This window comes from Danio rerio, chromosome 15, assembly GCF_052040795.2.
Source record: "Danio rerio strain M-AB ecotype USA chromosome 15, GRCz13ab, whole genome shotgun sequence".
Lineage (NCBI taxonomy): Eukaryota > Metazoa > Chordata > Actinopteri > Cypriniformes > Danionidae > Danio > Danio rerio.
In genome coordinates this window covers 32,011,966-32,032,187 of record NC_141035.1, presented here as the reverse complement: position 1 = coordinate 32,032,187, position 20,222 = coordinate 32,011,966, and the positions used below count along the sequence as shown (strand labels likewise).

Below are 20,222 nucleotides of genomic sequence, written 5' to 3'. Positions count from 1 at the left end.
TATCAGGTGTACCCTTAATGTATATGTGATGTTTCAGCTTATAGCAAAATTATTTGACCCTCTTTAAAATGCCTCTTTCTGTGTAAAAGCTATTGTACCCCCCTTTCTAGATGAGCGCAGAGGTTTTACTCCAATGGCCTGTCATGAACTGCCCTTTTCATTTATTTTGTACTGTTACAACATTGGATCAACATTATAACATAAAACATTATCATTTAGAGTTAATGGACTAGAGCTGGGAGATTAATCCAAGACAATTTTCATGTGCATCTTGTCAGTAAAGCTGGTTCTAGTAAATCTTCAACATGTTTTTCAGACAGAGCAGCATTTCCTACACAGGGTCGCAGTTCACTAATGAGCTACACAGAAGACAGTTTTCAATTCGTTTTACATTTGATAATTGAGATAACTGTTCCGTGATTATTACAGCTATTTGCGTCGCTTCTCTTTGTAGTAAATGTTGAACCTAAAAATACCACATATAAAATTATGTTTTTACTTCAAATTTTAGTCAAGTGACGAGTTAAATTCTTCAGTGGGATGATTCTCAAGTAATGTGTTTCTCAAGTAATACAGTCGCACTGAATCATTGAAAGCAGTTTATTCTTCTGTTCATTCAACAACTGCTATGGAGATTTCCTGGGTTTTATTGTGTTTCTTCTGGTATTTGGAGTTTCCGTGAGAGCGCACTCTGGCCTTCGAAGAAGATTTACTACAGATCACACTGTGCTTCCCTGACAAGATGCACATGATTTGCAATTTCATTTAAATTAATCACGCAGCCCTATAAAAGGCTATAGATGTTTGGTATATCTTGACCTGAGAATAAAGAATATTCTTCACAATGAAACAAAAACATTACACAATAAGCATAACAGGATTTTTTTTCGACAGGGCTGCACAATACATCGTTTCAGCATCGATTTTGCAATGTGCGCACACAAAATAGTCACATCGCAAGACATGCGATGTTGAATCTGAATTATAGTTGAACAGGAGCCACAGAATTGTACTTAATTACTGTTTATAAAGAATATATACAATTCATGCTAAAAAAATAATTAAAAAAATAGAAAAAAAAGTTTTTTTCTTAGAATGTTTGTCTTGTTTCTACTCCAAATATCTTCATTTCAAAGCAAAAGCAAGATTATTTTACTTACTTATTGGCAGACAATTTTGCTTGTTTTAAGGAAAATCTCTTCTCTAGGTTAAAACAAAACAATATTTTTACTTGATCTAAGATTTTTTGATATTTGGACTAGAAACTAGACAAAACAAAGTAAAAAAAAAAACATTTATTGCATTGTGATTATTCATTTTCTGTACCAGAATACTGTTAGGCTCCCTAGAAAGCCATCAAATAGAGCTATTCAACGAATCTTGTCAAACTGTATCTATATTGCAATATTTATCGGCGAAAAATAAAATATTGAAATATCTAATTTTTTCAATATTGTGCAGCCCTCGTTTAAAGTTCCTCTAAATCAGGAGTACCCAAACTTTTTCTTCTGAATAGCCAAAACCCAAACTTGATTGAGACTAGTGGGCCGAAGGTAAATATATTCGCCATGGGTGATTTTCTAATTTATTTAATAGGAAATATATAAAAACTACAAAACATTGCTTTATATTAACTAATGCAGTATGTATATATATATATATATATATATATATATATATATATATATATATATATATATATATATATATATACATATATATTTATTTATTTATTTATTTATTTATTACAGTAAAAACAAAAACAAAAATCTCATAAACAGAAATCTCTAACAGAATGGAGTTACACTGGTTTTTGTCTTAATTTGTTCGCTTTGTCTTCAGCATTGTCCTTTATCTGTTGTGTGACACTATTTACATTTTTAAAAATCAAATTCATTTTCAACATTTAATTTCAGTTAGCTTTTTTGGTAGCTCCGCAAGTTTACGCTAGGTAGGATAGTGGGCCAAATAAAAAGGTTACCAAGGGCCAACTTTGGCCTGAGGGTCCTACTTTGGGCATCTCTGCTCTAAATCAACCAGATAGTGAATCCTTTATATTTTTCCTATATATAAAATACAATCTAACAGTTAGGTTGATTTCTGAATGTCTTTTTCTCACCTCCAGCTTGGCGAACTTGTCTGATTTGTAGCAAGCGTTCTCTGCATTGATCAGTTTTGTCAGGAAATATTCCCTGAATTCAGGACCCTGCGGAAGAATTGAGCCATCATTTTATAATAGACCATTTCAATGCAGTCATGTCATTTGCCCATAAACATTTCCTGCTTGTTATTAAAACTGAAGGAAGAGGCAGTTAAATCATAACTTAATGTTAAAACAGCTATCATAACATTATTCATCAATATGTGGCTCTCTTTGGATTTTCGGAAGCTATAGAAATGTATATATAAAATATTAAAAATGTAAAACAGGAAATACGGTGGGACCATTGTTTTTGTTTACATCCCTCAAAATGGTCTACACACATCATCATCATCTGCTGCCACATTTCACTAGAACTAGTCTTCTAACATTACCTTCTTAAAGACTGAGGGGTTTGGCAGAGGGGGGCCGAATGGTGGGACGTCCTCTCTTGCCGTGACGGACACCTGTGAACACCGGTCAATTTCTCTGATCAGTGTTTGTTAAGGGATTGATGGCCATCTGGATGTAATTAAGTGAGCTGCTTGTTGACAAACCTTGTATGTTGTGTGATCGGTGCAAGGGTTTTCTGCCTGCACTAATATGTAGGCATGAAGGAAGTTGGATGCGATCATATCAGGCACAAATGGCGTGGGCTCTTCCTGGAAGATGGCTGCCACTATGTCATTGCCAATATGTCTCTTCCTCTGGAGCTGAGAGAGAGATATTTACATCTAAATATTTCGATTGTATTTGGTTCAACAAACAGGTACTGATGTTTATACCAGCATGATCTCACGAGGAAATGTAACTATTTTATGTATTGTTAGTAAAATGGCATATGAAAACATACAATTTTTAAAGGGAGACATGCCCACAAACCCCACCCCTATACTTACCTATCACTGGGGGAAGAGCAAATAGTAATACAATGTACAAATGAAATGGTACAAATAAATATAGCCACTTAATCCAAAACGTTATGCATTGCTTTATATTGGTTTTTATACATATTTCTTTTATATATGTGTATATAACAATACATTTGCATTGTGGGCAATGCAGCAGCTCAGTGGTTAGCACTGTCGCCTCACAGCAAGAAGGTCGCTGGTTTAAATCCCGGCTGGGTTTGCATGTTCATATATGAGTTTGCATGTTGCCTGTGTTGGCATGGGTTCCCACCGGGTGCTCCGGTTTTCCCCACAGTCCAAAGCTATAGGTAGGCTCACAGGGAATCTGTGCATGCAGAATTCCGCAGATATTTAGCCCATCAAGGTTTTTTTATTAACTTGTGTAAATTTATATTTATTTAGTTTTTAAATTTCAGTATAATTATTGGCTAACATAAAAATGTTCATATAATTTATTCACAATACAGTTTGTAAAGTCATATTTTCTGTCTTTGAGTAGATATATTATATAGAAGACATGATTTGTTTACCAAATAAGTGGATCTAATTGGAGTTGCATTGTAAACATTAGAGTTAAAAAGGTATTACGTTTTAGTTCATATATTCAGTTTTTAGTTATGATACTCCCAAAATCATTCCGCATAAATCTGCAAATTTTAAACAAAACTCTGTGCAAAAATAGCAAAAAAATGTCCGCAGATTCCGTCTGGCCCTAAGGTGAATTGAATAAACAAAATTGGCTGTAGTGTATGTGTGTGAATGAGTGTGTATTGATGTTTCCCAGTACTGGGTTGCAGCTGGAAGGGCATCCACTGTGTAAAACATACGCTTGATAACGACGGTTTATTCCTCTGTGGCGACCCCTGATGAAGAAAAGAACTAAGCCGATAGAGAATGAGTGAATGAATGAATGAATGAATGAATGAATGAATGAATGAATGAATGAATGAACGTTTGCATTGTCAATTTTACGACACCTAAAATATATTTCTCTCCAATTGTCATGACTGAATTTTAAATAATAATAGTCATGTAATTACGGTAATGAAAAACAATTATACAGATAGCATATAACTTTTAAAGTATATACTATAACGTTTAAATAACACTACAAGTTTTAGCTTTTTTAAATATCATTTTCCATTATTCCTGATTTCTTCACCACCGTAACAATCATAATAAATTATTTACACGGGACATCATGGATTTTTTAAGACCACTGACATGTTCATGCATTGTGAATTTCTTTAAAGTACATATCTTTCCAGTTGTCATTACTGCAATGCAAATGAATCGTGCCAATATTTTTCCTATTGAAATAACTATAATATACAAAGAGAGATGTTCTTAATTGTCAAGTAAATTTTTTTTTCAGTTGATTTTATTGAGATTTATAGTCTAGAGCAGGGGTGCTCAAACTCGGTCCTGGAGGGCCGGTGTCCTGCATAGCTTAGCTTCAACTTCCTTCAGCACACCTGCCTGGAAGTGTCTAATACCTAGAAAGAGCTTGATTAGCTGGTTCAGGTGTGTTTAATTGGGGTTGAAACTAAAATATGCAGGTATGCTGAGTTTGGACACCTCTGGTCTAGAGTTTTTTTTAAATTTTTTTTATTAATAGTTTAGAGTAGATTTAACGATTGCCTTTTCTAGTAAAATATTCACATAAAATATATAAAATATTTGCAGTATTGTATTTTTGTCATTTTATTGTTTTGAATAAAAATACCTTTATATCTTATAAATTATTTTAGTTAATTAAGTAATTTGAGATATTTTGTAATTTGAGATATTTTAGTTTTAAATTAAACTAAATAAAACTAGAAACAATTCCTGGGAAACTATAGAGAAAATATATGAAGAGTTCAGATGCAAAACCCTCTAAATCCAGCAGACCAGCATTTTCTATCAGGCTCATTAGCTGGTAAATAAAATATATTTGTTTCAAAAATGTCACTTTTGACAATTCTTTGGTTTGTAGCAAGGCAACTTTTCTTTAGCTTTAAAACCAGCTAAATCCAATTCTGCTTTTGTTGCAAAAAAAAACTTTAAATCCACCTATATGACAAGACAGGACAGTAATTAGTTGAAAAATCACTAAAGAGGCAATTAGAAATAATTTTACCAAACATATAACACATACACAAACCACCTGAAATAAAAAATACATAAATCTGTCAAGTAAGTGGCAGTTCAGTCTGCTGTGGTAACCCTAATAAACTAGGGACTAAGCAGAAGGAAAATGTAAAGTTTTATACATCATATTTATCTTTTAAAACATAGCTAACATTAGCAAAAAACAAAAAAAAAAAAAAAAAAAAAGGTACTTTTTTTTGCCCACTGTGCTAAAAATAGGATGTCTCTCAGAAGCCATTTATCATCCTCACTATACTCAAGGTCTTGGTCTCTTTTCCATCTATTGTTTATTCTCATAGCATCCATGCAGAATAAAAGAACGACATCTTAACTTCGTCTTTCGTGAAACGCAGTTGCTGTTTAAGTATAGTATAGTATAGTAAATCAGACTCATTCAAAGTAGTGTCGCTGCGCAAACAAACGTTATGAATAAATGTTACACTTGCAACTGTAAATTGTTTTTTGAGGTAAGGGATGTTTTCATTTGCCATTCACTGACAGTAAACAGGCTCATGCAGTTCATCAAACTTCATCTTTTAAAATCTAAATTAAAAGCAGAATTAAAAAAGTCTCATAAAAACCGGCGTATCAGCGTGCCAATACATTAAAAACATCTGATTCTATTCGCATCTTCATGATTGGTTCTCGAAATATAGCGGCTTTTGAGAGGCTTTTGCAAACAAACTGTTATTTCTGAATGTGCTGATGCTGCGATTTAGATGATTTCAAACAAAACTATTTGTTGAACAAGTACTACAGTACGTGCCTAAAGCATTCACTCAATGTCATTATGTCATTTTTGGCGGAAGCGGCGTTTAACGGCTTTTGCATCTGAACTCTTCATCTATAAATAACTCATCCAGCATATGTTTTACACAGTGGATGCCCCAGAAATGCCAACTGACCCAGGCGGTACTCGAACCAGCAACCTTCTTGCTTTGAAGGGACAGTGCTTACCACTGAGCCACCACATCACTCATTATTTCAGTTAACTACATACTTTTATTTATTTTGTAATTTTAGATATTTCAGTTTTAATTGAAACTAAATAAAAACTAGAAAAAAGAAAGAAAAAAATATTTATTTATTATTCAAATTATATATAATATTTATAGCTCATAAAACATATACGTTTAAATATCTGCACACTGGTGGTGGATGAGGAGATTCCCCCCATTGTGTAAAGCGCTTTGAGTGCCCAGAAAAGCGCTATATGCAAGGAATTATTATTATTATATCACACAATAAAAATCATTTAAACGAGGGAAGCCCACCTGCTGAATGTCTCCTTCAGTGAAGGGGAGTTTTGTGGAAACGTGAAACATGATTTCTCTCTGACGAAACGTAGTATATACAGACTCAGATCCCGTCTGTCCGTGAGACACATCCAGACCACCTCTGAACCTGTACATAACACACCAGACAAAAGAGTTCAGCAGAAGCTCATGCAAATCAATCTGATAACCGAAAGCAGACATCCTGCCAAAATCAAGTACAATGGCTAAATTAAATAAATTATTCACAAGCGGCCTCTATGAATACACTTTAAAGTAGGCCTTTATAGTGTGAACAGGTGATCCTGAGCAGCACTTTTCAGAGTTCAATCTCCGTCTCTCACCCTTTAAAATCCTGCAATTCAATGTTGTCTCCTAAAACACTGAGGAATTCAGCAAATGCAGGCGTCTCCTCGTTGTTCCCGAACAGCTCTTCCTCTGATGTCTGATGTGAAGAGACAATAACAATAAAAAAAAAGGAGAATAAATGAGAAAAGGAGGAAGTCTGAAACTGAAGAAAGCAACTCTCACCTGACCGAACTTCTGATAAATGACTCCAAACTTGAAAGTGTTGTTCACTTCGTGCTCATCAAAGCTGACGATCAGTTGCGAAGCCTTGGGCAAGAGAAAGCAGAAAGTGAGCGAGAGCGCCTGCAGGGGTAAATATGTGTGTCAGTGCTTTTTCCATAATTCAGGCATTTGTGTTCGCCATGCCTGAGAGACCTCGGCGAAGCCTTGAGATGGTCAAGGCTTCTCTAAGGCAGACCGAGGCGCTGTGAAGCAGATGGATTTGTGAGTCCCCTGGAGCTCAGGAACATATTAATTCAGATGAGCCGGGTACTAGGGTGAAACGGAGCAAACGGAGCCCCGGTTCACCCTGATGCCTGGAGTAGGTAAGTCACAGATGGAGTGAGAGAGAAACTGAGAGATGCTCACCCTGGGGTAGAGAACGGGGTTGAACTTCAGGCCTGTGACATCATCGCAGAGCAGCTGAAACACACGGGACACATTCGATTTCAACAACTCACATCTTTTGAGAGTTTAACCCTTTACAGGCCACTTATTGAAATACTCATTGGACTTTTACTGGGTGGTTACAGTATACAGTATAAAGGAACTTGTCATTAGCTAGCTATGTTTTCATCCAAAGATACAAATTAAATAAATGCTTAAAACTTGAACATCAGATAAAACAATTTGCAAAAAACGCACAGTTTCCATCTGAACCAAATAAACAGCCTGATACACTGGTGTCAAATATCAAAAAGAACAATGGAATCAATGAAACAATGGCCTTTTTTTATTTAATAAATTACTTGTGCATTAAAAGACGAAGACGCACTGCAAAATTGCTCAACAGGCAGCTTTCAGAGGCACCAATTATTTAGAAATTACTCAAAGTTCATGAAAAGCAAACTAAAGGTCAGCTTTAATGTTTGCTCATTGCATTGTAGTTTACATAATAGCTTCTGTCTCATTTTAGTCATGATAATATTTAGCTGATTCTCACCTTGGCAATCTGTGGTATGCTTGGCAGATGAATGAGACCTTCAAGAGGGATTCTCTCATGGAGGGTCTTTGTTTTTGACCTAGAAACAGGACCATAGAATACATGTTTGGTTACCAAAAATACAGTACACACCTACCTATGTATGACTGCAGTGGTGTTTCAGTTAACAGTGTTAATGGTGGGCACCTGAGCATGATACGCAGTGACTCCTGTCCATCTGCGTCCTCATACTTCAGAGACATTATGAGGTGTCCCATACTGCTGGCTGTACAGTAATAGTTCATGTGCTCCTGAGGAAGAGAAAGATGTTTACGAATGCGGCATTCCTCACACATTTCCATATGGGGAACTTCATTTTCCATATGGGGACTGGTTACACATTTCTAGCACTCAAGCGTGGCTCAGCATAGTCAATGCTTTTTCGCTCCATTCAAGCTCGGTGATATTGAACTGATATAAAAAAAAGGCACACACAATGCTTGTTCAGAGAGGCACCATAACACCTTATATTCAGTGTTATAGAGAGATAAGCTGTGGATACATGAAATATTACCTCAGATGGTGACTTTTTGTTAAGTTGAATTTTACAAATTTACAAAATACAAACAAGTTTATTACAAAGCTATTCTCAGCGATATGTAGACAAAGAGATACAGGAATACTGCATGAAAACAGTTTTGTTTTTATGAAAAAATAATCTCACTTCTAATGCTGTAAACTATACAATAAATCCTGGTGTAGCCCACATTATTATTTATGTGTAAACAAGCATTAAAATTGCACATAAAGCAGTTGTTTGTAGTAGTAGTAGTAGTAATAATAATAATAATACAATTAACAACATAATAGTAATAGTATTAATAATAATAATAGTAATAAAACTCAAAAATTGCACATAGGGCAGTTGTTAGTAGTAATAGTAGTAGTAATTACATCAATAATAAAATAATAATAATAATTAATAATAATAATAAAAATAATAATAATAATAATAGTAAACAAACTCAAAAATTGCACATAGGGCAGTTGTTAGTAGTAATAGTAGTAGTAATTACATCAATAATAAAATAATAATAATAATTAATAATAATAATAATAATAATAATAATAATAATAGTAAACAAACTCAAAAATTGCACATAGGGCAGTTGTTAGTAGTAATAGTAGTATTAATTACATCAATAATAAAATTATTATTATTATTAATAATAATAATAATAATAATAATAATAATAATAATAGGTAAATACATGATTTATCTATGCATGTTATTTATTTATTTTTATTTTTTTGTTTTTTTTTTATTAATATTCAAGTGTGTTGTTGAAAAATAAGCATTTAAACAGTGAATGTCAAAATTGTTTTCTTGATTTATTATCAAGTAAAAGTAAAATGAATTTGTAATATAGAGCATTTGAAGGATTGGATTAGAACATTTACTTACTATTTATTATGAGCTTCAACACAAAAGAAGATATTTTTGAAGTAAGCTGGAAACCCTGTATCCACTGACTTCCACAGTAGGAAAAACAAATACAATGAAAGGTAATATTTACAGTATTCCAGCTTTCTTCAAAATAACTTCATTTTTCTTGAACAGAAGAAAGTCAAACTGCTTTAAAATAACTGAAGGGGGCGTAACTGACAAACACAATTTTCAATTTTCAGTGAACAGTTCCTTTAAATCATAGAAGATGAATCTACTTTAAGCACTAACAAATGCAACCTCACCTTTCCAAGAAAGTGTTTGCGATAGGCTCGTGACGTGCTGTTACACTCCATCCTGTATCCGAATCCTCCTCCACCTCCTCCTCCACTGGGACTCAGATCATCATTCTCCTCCTCACAGAAGCTGCTGTCTGAGGATGTAGGCGTCCCAACTGGAGCCTCTGGGTCCTCAATCCAGTACCCCCCAAACTGAGGTAAAATAACTTGAGGGTATGGACCACCCTTCTCCAGCACCTAGACAGTGAATATGATGAATTAAAGCATCAGCAACTCAATAACACTATTTACAGTTGTTCTCCATTGGTTTTTGCTCATTTCTTAAAACAGAAATTACATTCTCAAAACAATATGGACAAACCGCCAAACCACTTGGCAATTGTTCACAACAGATTTGAAATTCTCATTAATTCCATCAAATTGCAAATGTATACGTACATCTTTGCAAATGATCAAGATAGCCTACATTTAGCAAAATTTCCAAGTGAATATATCTTGCTGATCTAAACTTCTCAGTCTAATAGTTGTTTTCACCAAAATGTGTCAGCGTCATTTCATTGTATACTGTATGTTATTACATGCACAATAGTCTGTTCAATTGTCAAAATTAGTCAAGACCATAACACCATGAATACCATACAGTAGGTGAATCCTTGGAACATTTGATTACTATTTATTACAGTTATTTATTCTTTTTGCTCTGATATATTACTCAAGTTACTTTGTGTGTCGTTGATCATTACAATAAAAAAAGGAGTTACCATTTCCTTGGCAGTATGAGTGCAGAGTGTAACTTCAAACCTTGGAGGCTACTCTTACCATAAATCCTATTTCTTTTGTTCAGTTTTATACACAATTGTATTCTGTTAGCTGGACAAAAACAGTACAGTAACCATTGTCAATGAAGGACTGGGCTAAGACTGTAAGGTGGACATGAGGGATATTTTAGTGGTCCTTTGCCATAATGACAAAACATCTAAACCATTTGACTTGCAGTGCTTACACAATGCTAAAGGGACGAAGCATTTTGGGGGCACTGACTGTTTAAATGAGAAGGAAATTTAGTTTTGACACATGAGTGAACTGTTTAGGGAAAGGTATGAGCTTTTGCAAATGAGCTACAGTGTTGTGCTAAACTGTAACCCTGTTTTGCCAAATGATCTTAAAATTTTGAGAATGTAATTTCTGTTTCAGCAAAAGAGTCAAACCAGTGGACAAAAACTGTAACATCTTCAATCATTAAAACATGCTCAAACCTTACAGATCAGCAACTTATATAGGATTATATAGATCTAACATTATAAAAATACATGCATAACTGTTCTTTTACCTTCTCATGCTCAATATAAAATGAAAAATATTTTGCTATTTTATATTAAAAAATATTTTATTATTTTGTTATTAAATTTTATTATTTTCAATATATTTTACATTTAAAATGGTATGTAAGCTTCAATGTCACGGAATCCTTCAAATCAAGTTATGATAATTATTAATTATAATAATCAATTTAATATGCTGATTTGGGGCTGAAGAAACATTTAATATCATTAAAATTTTTTTTTAAACATTTATCAAACATTTTTGTTTAATATGAAAATAATATTCTTTAGTAGATTAAATTAGTCTTGTTAGCAATGACATATATGTGTATGTGTAACAAATGACAATGATGTTATGTAACATTATATTTGTTTATTTATTAAAGGTGTTAATTAAAGGAATTTTGTACAAATACATTAATTATATTCAAATAAATTAAATGCATTTTAATAAGATACATTATAGAATTATTGGAAGTATTTTAAAATAGATGTATTGCAGACAGACAGACAGACAGACAGAAAGACAGGCAGGCAGGCAGGCAGACAGACAGACAGACAGAGACAGACAGACAGACAGACAGACAGACAGACAGACAGACAGACAGACAGACAGACAGACAGATAGACAGATAGACAGATAGATAGATAGATAGATAGATAGATAGATAGATAGATAGATAGATAGATAGATAGATAGATAGATAGATAGATAGATAGATAGATACATAGATAGATAGATAGATAGAACAAAAGCTATGCTATTAATTAAAGTCAATTCTGAAATATGAAAAAATAAAGAGCACAATATCAGATTTGTTGCCAGGGAAAGCAATCATTATACAAACACAGTGATTGACCAATCAGAATCAAGTATTCCAGAGAGCTGGATAATAAACGGAGACAATCTGTTCCTTTTAGTCCTAAAACACTTGAGCATGATGGAAACTCTCTTGTGCTAAATCGCTAATACAAGAACATAATAATATACACTGCAAAGAGCTAGGCTTGATTTTTGATGTTTAATTTAAACTGTTGTGTGTTTCCATGTGTGTGCGCTTAGACTCACATCCTCAATCCGGGGGTACGGGATATAGTCATCCTGTAGGAGAGAACAAGAAATCTGATCATCGGATAATACTGCAGAGCAAACCGCATATATCACAGTCTGTTTACTGGGATGAAAACATCCTAGGAGCAGGAGAGAGGAATAAGATCTGCAACACAATATATGACTGATCAAATAAAACTAAATAAACAGCACATGCAACAAAGAGCATCTGATTATGTATCCTCTGCCCATATTCCTTTATACTCAAATAACGTGTATATGGATTTCCATTTGGACTCTTTGGTAACATCTAGAGGCCATCAACACTGACCTTTACATCACTCATTGTAAAATAAATACTTCAGAGTTGACTGATGTTGTAAAACTCCAGAACAGCTGAAATTTATTAGAATGATTTTATGAAGGAGAAGAAAGAACTGTGAAGAAGAAGTTACTAAACATACACAACTCTTCCACTCACACACATGCACTTACTATAGGGGCTGCGATGTTTATCGTCTACGATAATATGGTAATTGTTGTTTTAACAATGTCAACTGACATTGAGTATGTTACTCATTTAGTAAAAAACTAATAAAAACATTCAAATGCAGTTAGAATGACCCAATTCAACTATGAAGTTGTATGGGTTTTTGTTTTATTTATTCATATCATACAGTTAAGCAATGTCACATAAATTAGCAACCCAGGCTCATTCTGATTACTTACCCCTATATACATGTCTGGAGAGCGTAAAATACATCCCAGGAGGTACTTTTTTTGCAGTTTTTGTTTTCGCGAATCCACCAGAGGCCGCTGTGTACACCTTTTCAGATCTCAAACTTCTCTCGCGAGTGCTATTCTCACGTAAATCCACCAGAGGTCGCTGTCGATTGACTCACTGACCGCCGACAAATGTGTCGAGCTACCGGACAAACTGGTAACAGTGAAAAAGCCGTGCATATAGAGGTAATGTTGTGATGAGTCAGAAGGCATTGAATTCATTTGCAAGCTTTATTAAAAGCACACATACAAACAATAACACAGGGCAATCCAGGAGTCAAAACGAGGGACAGGCAAAAGTTCAAAGGCAGGCAGATATCTTACTTAGTCAGAACAACAGGCTGGAGATCAGGGGCAGGCAGATGTCTTTCTTAATCGTAGAGTCGAGCAAAGGGGTCAGAAGCACAGATCAGTCCGGAATGTGAATATAGAACGCTCAGAAATGATAGCAGGGCAAATCAAGACTTCGCAAAGAACCAGAGCGTGAGTGTGGTATATAAACGCTGGGCTGATGAGAGGCACCTGGACCGCAATCAGTGCCAGGTAACAGGGCTTATGGGAATTTGAGTCTGTGAGTCGGATTAGAATTCGGGCGATGGCTCCCTCTGGTGGTGCATAAGAGGATTGGCATCGCCCTCATTTACAACAGGTAAGCAGTCAGCTGGTAAGCGAGAAAAGGAACGGCGTTCTACTGCCCCGTAGCGTTCATTTTAAAGACGAAATGCAGCCACACGTATTTCTGGCTACATAATTCGCATTCTCCAGAAGTGTATATAGGGCTAGGTTTTCAGAATGAGCCTATGTTGTAAATAAGAGTGTAATAAAAAATCAGCGTGTGCACAGTCAACAGTCAACGCTTGATGGAAAGTGTGAATAAAGCTCACAATAACGCAATTGTCATAGTGACGACAGCCAATCACATCCAGCTTGAATCAGAACACAAAAAGGCCCAGCAGTATAAAAAGTTTATATAAAGATTGATCATAAATCACTGGATGATTACTAGGTCCACACGGAATCTGCACGTGCAGAAATCTGCATATATTCAGCCCATCGTTGAATCTATTTATTTAGTTGTGTGTACATTTATTTTTATTCAGTTTTTTTATTATTATTTCAGTAATACTAATATTATAACGTTCATTTGATTTACTTACAATACAGATATATGGTAGATATGTTATATGAGAGACTTGCTTTGTTTATCAAATAGGTGGATTTTTTTTTACATATTACGTTTTTGTTAAGATACACCCAAAATTATTATGCATAAATCCGCAGATTTTTTTACAGTATTCTGCGCAGAAATAGCAAAAAAAGTCTGCAGATTCTGTCTAGCCCTACTGATTACCAACTGTGAAAATAAGCTTTTGATGAATGAACATCATTTAGATAGACTGCTATTCTCTGCTTTTGCTAGCATCTGCACTAGTATTTGCATAAAACAATCTGATTGGAGCAAATGTTTTGACAATGTTTTTGGTTCCTTTTCTAGACTTTGAACGTCCTGGGACTGCTGATGGAGGATGACAGAACTCTCGGATTTCATCTAAAATAGCATAATTTGTGTTTCAAAGATGAACGAAAATATGCAATGACACAAGAGTGAATAATTAATGACACTGAATTAATTTTTGAGTGAAACAAACCTTAAGCTATTAATTAAAATCATACACATTATGTACTTTAAAAGTACCAATAAAAAGCCAGAATGTTTTGTCCTGGAATATATATATTGGGAGATCTGTTCATGTTGGGGTCTTCTGTGAAGATGTCTGAGTGGATTTAAAGTAAGTATTATGATTGGAAGACAAATCATTATGAGGAGATGGCGTTCAGCAGGTCCACCATCATTTCAAGAATGGGTTACAGAATTGGTGAAGGTGGCAGCAAATGAAAAAATTACATCTAGATTACTTGCAGGCCCTTAGCTAGCCTATTAAAAGGGGTGGGTCTTTTTTCTCAAAAAGTGGACCTTTTCGCAGTTATTCGCCTCATTTCCTATTAAATTATGAAGTTCAAATACTGCATTTTAGTGAAATTTTAAGCACTCATTTTTGCTGGATTAGCTTGTCGGATGGTTATCATTGCCACACTTTTTTATGCAACAAAAATTCTTTCTACATTTTTGTCAAAGCGCTTACTATACTATTTAGTTTACAAAAAAAATTATTTATTTGCAAATGTGTATTACATTATTGCAGTTTTATAAATAACACAATGAGATTACAATTTTAAGTGAATTTTTAACAAAGAAATATGAAAAAAATACTTGCTAATGTATTATCATCCATCATTAAAAACAAAATATAGCAATCTGTTAAAACTTTAAAAACTGTGGCCTATAGACAAATAACAAACTGCCCAGCTAATTCCTCAGTCAGAATTTGCCATTTAAATAATAATTAATAATTAAATTAGTCTTAAAGCCTTCTTCTATTGGCTATTTTGTTTCAGTTTATGATGGCATACTGTTAAAAATGTCTCAAAATAGATCATATAGGGGCCAAAATATAGCCATTGTTAGTTGGGGGGTGGGGGTCTTTCGAACCACCCAACCCCCCCTGGCTACAGGTCTGACTTGATAAATTGGATGTTTATCAGAGAAGAAGGGAAAGATATTTGGCATTTTTGGAGGATGAATAAGGTCACTGTGGTGAGAAGCACAGTAAAAAATGTAATTTATCTAATTTTATTTATTTTTTCGCTATTATTATTGTTTTTCACTATTATTATTTTTTGTATGTGTGCTTTTTTATTTATTGAGTTTATATTATTCATCTGTGTTTATTGAATTTATGATAGCACCTACTAATTACTGTAACTGCCACTGTTGTGGAGGGGAGGAGAGGGGAAAGGGGATGTTGAAAGGCTGTTAAAATGTGTGAACTGATGGTACTGTTAAATTATTGATGAAAAGAAATAAAAATCATTGAAAAAAGCCAGTATGTTGAAGGGGTGATCTACAATGTATTTTTAAGGCTTGGTTGTGTTTATAAGATGCAAAGCAATGTGTGCTCATGATTCATTTTTATAGAAAATCAAGTAATTTTTTTCATAAATCTTACTTTGAATATATATAGCTACTCAGCTAACATGAAAACGACTGTCATATTTCTTAGTTCCTCCAAAAAGCCCGCCCTCAAGAGGCTCTGATTGGTCAGCTAACATAATGTATTGGGATCTCACTAGCCAGGAGAATTGGTCCCTTAATTAAAGTGTTACCTTTTTTAAAAAGAATATATGAGCCTTTAAACTAGCCAAGGTAACAATACAAAGACTGAAATATCTTTAACTGCATGGTATTCATGATTAACAAGCCCATTTTATCGAGATGATAACATCGCATACCCCCATCACTTACAGACACAATATACACATTCCGAAGACCAGCCAAACCTTGTATTTCTTAGTCTCCTCTGTTTTAGGAATCTGACGTGTCCAGGAAAGCAGAAGAAAGTGAAGAGAGGAAGAAAATAAATGACAAACCCGTAACCACGATGGACACTGAGAAGAAAAACCAGCTCCTCAAATAATGCAGGTCTGTTTACAGTCAAAGTCTTCAGAAACATTTAGTCCTTTTTCCATTTTAAACTGTTGTAATTAATTTTTTAATGACTATGGTGGCTTATATCAGGTTATTTAATCAGGAACTGTGGTCACCATGGTTAACCGTCTCAACAAGTCCAGAAAACAGCTGTTGCTTAATAAAGACAGAACGTTTTGTTCAGCTGGAAACATGTACAGTTAAATGTTCAGCTCTTAGGTGTAATGAGGATAAATCTGTGTCTCGTTTCCATTCTTAGTTCCCTCTGTTGTAAATCAGTATGTCTGAACACTGGGTCACAGATGATACAGTTTCCTTTAACAGGGTCACACGTTAAACAAACTGTGGATGATATTTAACAACAATATTGCTGTATAATAGACCATTTTCAATGTTATTAGTTTAGCTGTTAAATAAAAGTACTGTCCTGTGTGACATTGTTATAGAAGAAAGAAAAAAAAATCTTTACACGGAGTAATGACAGTAGGTTTTTTAACTTATTGTAGCAATAATAATCAAAACTAGGAAATAGTTGTTATGATAAATATTGCTGATGATGTACCCCCCCCCCCCCCTAAATAAATACAGTAAAATCTCAAAATATAAACTATATAAAATATAATATAATATAATATAATATAATATAATATAATATAATATAATATAATATAATATAATATAATATAATAACAATTAAAAAATTACAATATAAAATTTGAATTAAGTGAAATTTGCCTACTCTATTAATTAATGTTATTAATGATAATAATAATAATAATAATAATAATTATATTATATTATATTATATTATATTATATTATATTATACGTAAAGTACAATAAATAAAATTAATTAGCATGCACTGTTCAACAATGATAATAATAATAATAATAATTATATGTAAATTACAATAAATTAAAGGAATTAGTATGCTCTATTAAACAATGATAATAATAATAATTATTATTATTATTATTATATGTAATCTACAATAAATTTGATTTAATAAACTAAAACAATAATAAAGTTCAATAATAATAATAATAATAATAATAATAATAATAATAATAATAATAATAAATAAAATAAAAATAAATAAATAATAATAATAATAATAAATATTTGGAATAAAATAAAAATTAAATAAAAATTAGCATGCTCTATTTAAAATAATAATAATAATAATAATAATAATAATAAATATTTGGAATTAAATTCAAATTAGCATGCTCTATTAAACAACAACAACAACAACAACAACAACAACAACAACAACAACAACAACAACAACAACAACAACAATAAAATCAACAACAACAATAATAATAATAATAATAATAAATATGTATTTGAAATAAACTTGAATTAAACTGTTTTCTTAGGCAATTTATGAACGAATGCAGTTAAACTAAGAAATAACATAATATTATTTTCCCTGGATAGTGCACATGCACATCTAAACTCGTTCAGCTCTGATTAAGACCATCACAAGTGCACATGATCCATGCGAGCGAGACATGAGCCTTCTCATCGATCTGTTGCTCATACAGAGATCTGGACATGAAGTTTAATACCAGACGTTTGAAAAAAAACACACTCCTGCCTTAACATAGTATTGATCAGCTGATCCAGAGCAACCTGCTACCCATCACACACACAAACACACCCACCGCCACATGCATGCATACACAATGAAAACAACACAATCACGCTTCTGTTTTATAGCAGGTCAGTGTGTCCTATTCAAAGCAAAGACCCACCACAGAGAAAAGTGCTGGCTAAATCAATGAGTGCTGAAGTGAGCTGAAATGTGTAATTACTCATTCAGAGTAACTGGAGAGTCAGTACACTTAGGTAGCACTCAAGGGCAAAAAAAAGCAGGTCATGATTTTTATATTATTAGTAATAATATAAAAATCATGACATGCTTTTTTTTTTTGCCCTTGAGTAATATAATATTACTCAGTAAAATGCTTTTCAGCTAAAGTACAAAGTTACTGGAGGATTATTGTTATTAGACGAATCTTGTTCTAATGAAAGTCCTGCGTTTATGAGATAACCATATTGATAGACCAAGCCTTACCTGCATCCTTTCCAGCATGTCGAAGAACTCTGCCGACTGGAAGAGAAACACATTGAGGTAAGTTAAGATACATTGAGGTTAGAGGTTAGATAGAAGTTGTATTTAGATGATAACAAACTAAAATATTTAGATGTCAGTCTCTCTAAGATTTTGTGCTGAGTTTACATCTGTGAATGAATGAATGAATGAATGAATGAATGAATGAATGAATCAATCAATGAATGAATCAATCAATCAATCAATCAATCAATCAATCAATCAATCAATCAATCAATCAATCAATCAATCAATCAATCAATCAATCAATCAATCAATCAATCAATCAATCAATCAATCAATCAATCAATCAATCAATCAAACAAACAAACAAACAAACAAACAATCAATCAATCAATCAATCAATCAATCAATCAATCAAACAAACAAACAAACAAACAAACAAACAATCAATCAATCAATCAATCAATCAATCAATCATTCAATCAATCAATCAATCAATGCTGTCTTTTCTTTTATTTATCAATCCAATATCTATTTATTTAAGTGTTTCTTGTAATTCTTATAGGCAGTACGATGGCACAGTGAGTAGCACAATCGCCTCACAGCAAGAAGGTCCTTGGTTCGAGCTCTGGCTGGGTTAGTTGGCATTTTTGTGTGGCAAAAATGCCATTTTTGTGTTGGCATTTTTGTGTTACCGTGGGTTTCCTCCGGGTGCTCCGGTTTCCCCCACAAGTCGAAAAACATGTGGTATAGGTGAAATGGGTAAGCTAAATTGTCCGAAGTGTATGTGTGTGAATGAGTGTGTATGGATGTCTCCCAGTGATGGGTTGCAGCTGTAGGGGCATCCGCTGCATTAAACATATGCTGGATAAGTTGGCGGTTCATTCCACTGTGGCGACCCCAGATTAATAAAGAGACTAAAGCGAAAAGAAAATGAATGAATGAGAAGATGTGAAGCACCAAAAGTTAATTTTGAAGCTAATAAAATTAAACTTTAATACTAATTAGGCCATTGTTGTTATCCATGAATTTTTAAAAGAGAGGCTAGAAAAATCCGGAATTCTATATTATTATTATTATTTTTATTATTGTGTTTACATTTTTTATTATTCAAGTGGCCAAATTCTCACAGGAAAGTTAAATGTGCAGACCAGTTTCTTTTTAACAGATTCTTTTTTTCCTTAATGATATGTGATGCGATACATTTGTATTCCAAAATTGATATGTATAAATATATATTATTAAATATTTCTTTATTCAAAATCATTAGGAAATGTTTTAGTACATTAAAATGTGTGACTATGATGACCACCCGACAAGCTAGTCCAGCAAAAAATATTGCTTTAAATGTTACTAAATTCCAGCATGTAAAACTCATAGTTAAGTTAAATTAATTGTTTTCACAAATTGAAGTTGATTGAACATAAAACAATTAAGTTATTGACAACAACCCCTCACAAATTGAGTTGATTCAGCTCATTATAAATAAGTAGTTTAAAGTTTATAGTTTATTAAGCAGCAAAAAAACTTTTTGAGTGTAGCATCCCCATAAGAGACCCTAGGTTGGAAACCACTGCATTCCAGCTTTGATTATTTTAGATAATCCCCCAATCAATGTTTATTGATGCTTTTTAAACCATTCTAAACACTTTCTCGTGTAAACTCTCTCATGCAAGCTTACTTACACTTTAGCCTGATTGTATCAACTCAGCAAATGACGTGTCTACAATCTACTGCACATCT

The 20,222-nt window shown here is 33.4% G+C and overlaps 1 protein-coding gene across 50 annotated transcripts in view; it reads right to left on the bottom strand.

Moving 5' to 3' along the window:
- rap1gap2a (RAP1 GTPase activating protein 2a) overlaps window positions 1-20,222 on the bottom strand; it is a 161,441-nt gene that overhangs the window by 17,891 nt on the left and 123,328 nt on the right. For 31 of the 50 annotated variants that reach the window (XM_087283127.1, XM_087283096.1, XM_087283118.1 and 28 more), the window contains 12 exons: window positions 18,480-18,515; window positions 12,085-12,117; window positions 9,700-9,930; window positions 8,155-8,258; window positions 7,969-8,047; window positions 7,395-7,448; window positions 6,990-7,073; window positions 6,803-6,903; window positions 6,459-6,588; window positions 2,698-2,853; window positions 2,536-2,607; window positions 2,120-2,206 (listed from right to left, as the gene is read on the bottom strand). In XM_087283127.1, the coding sequence (XP_087139253.1) occupies window positions 2,120-2,206; window positions 2,536-2,607; window positions 2,698-2,853; window positions 6,459-6,588; window positions 6,803-6,903; window positions 6,990-7,073; window positions 7,395-7,448; window positions 7,969-8,047; window positions 8,155-8,258; window positions 9,700-9,930; window positions 12,085-12,117; window positions 18,480-18,515 (1,167 nt within the window). Of the gene's footprint in view, window positions 1-2,119; window positions 2,207-2,535; window positions 2,608-2,697; window positions 2,854-6,458; window positions 6,589-6,802; window positions 6,904-6,989; window positions 7,074-7,394; window positions 7,449-7,968; window positions 8,048-8,154; window positions 8,259-9,699; window positions 9,931-12,084; window positions 12,118-16,248; window positions 16,282-18,479; window positions 18,516-20,222 lie in introns of all 50 variants that reach the window. The other 19 variants (XM_087283092.1, XM_087283113.1, XM_087283116.1 and 16 more) reach the window with 1 other exon arrangement.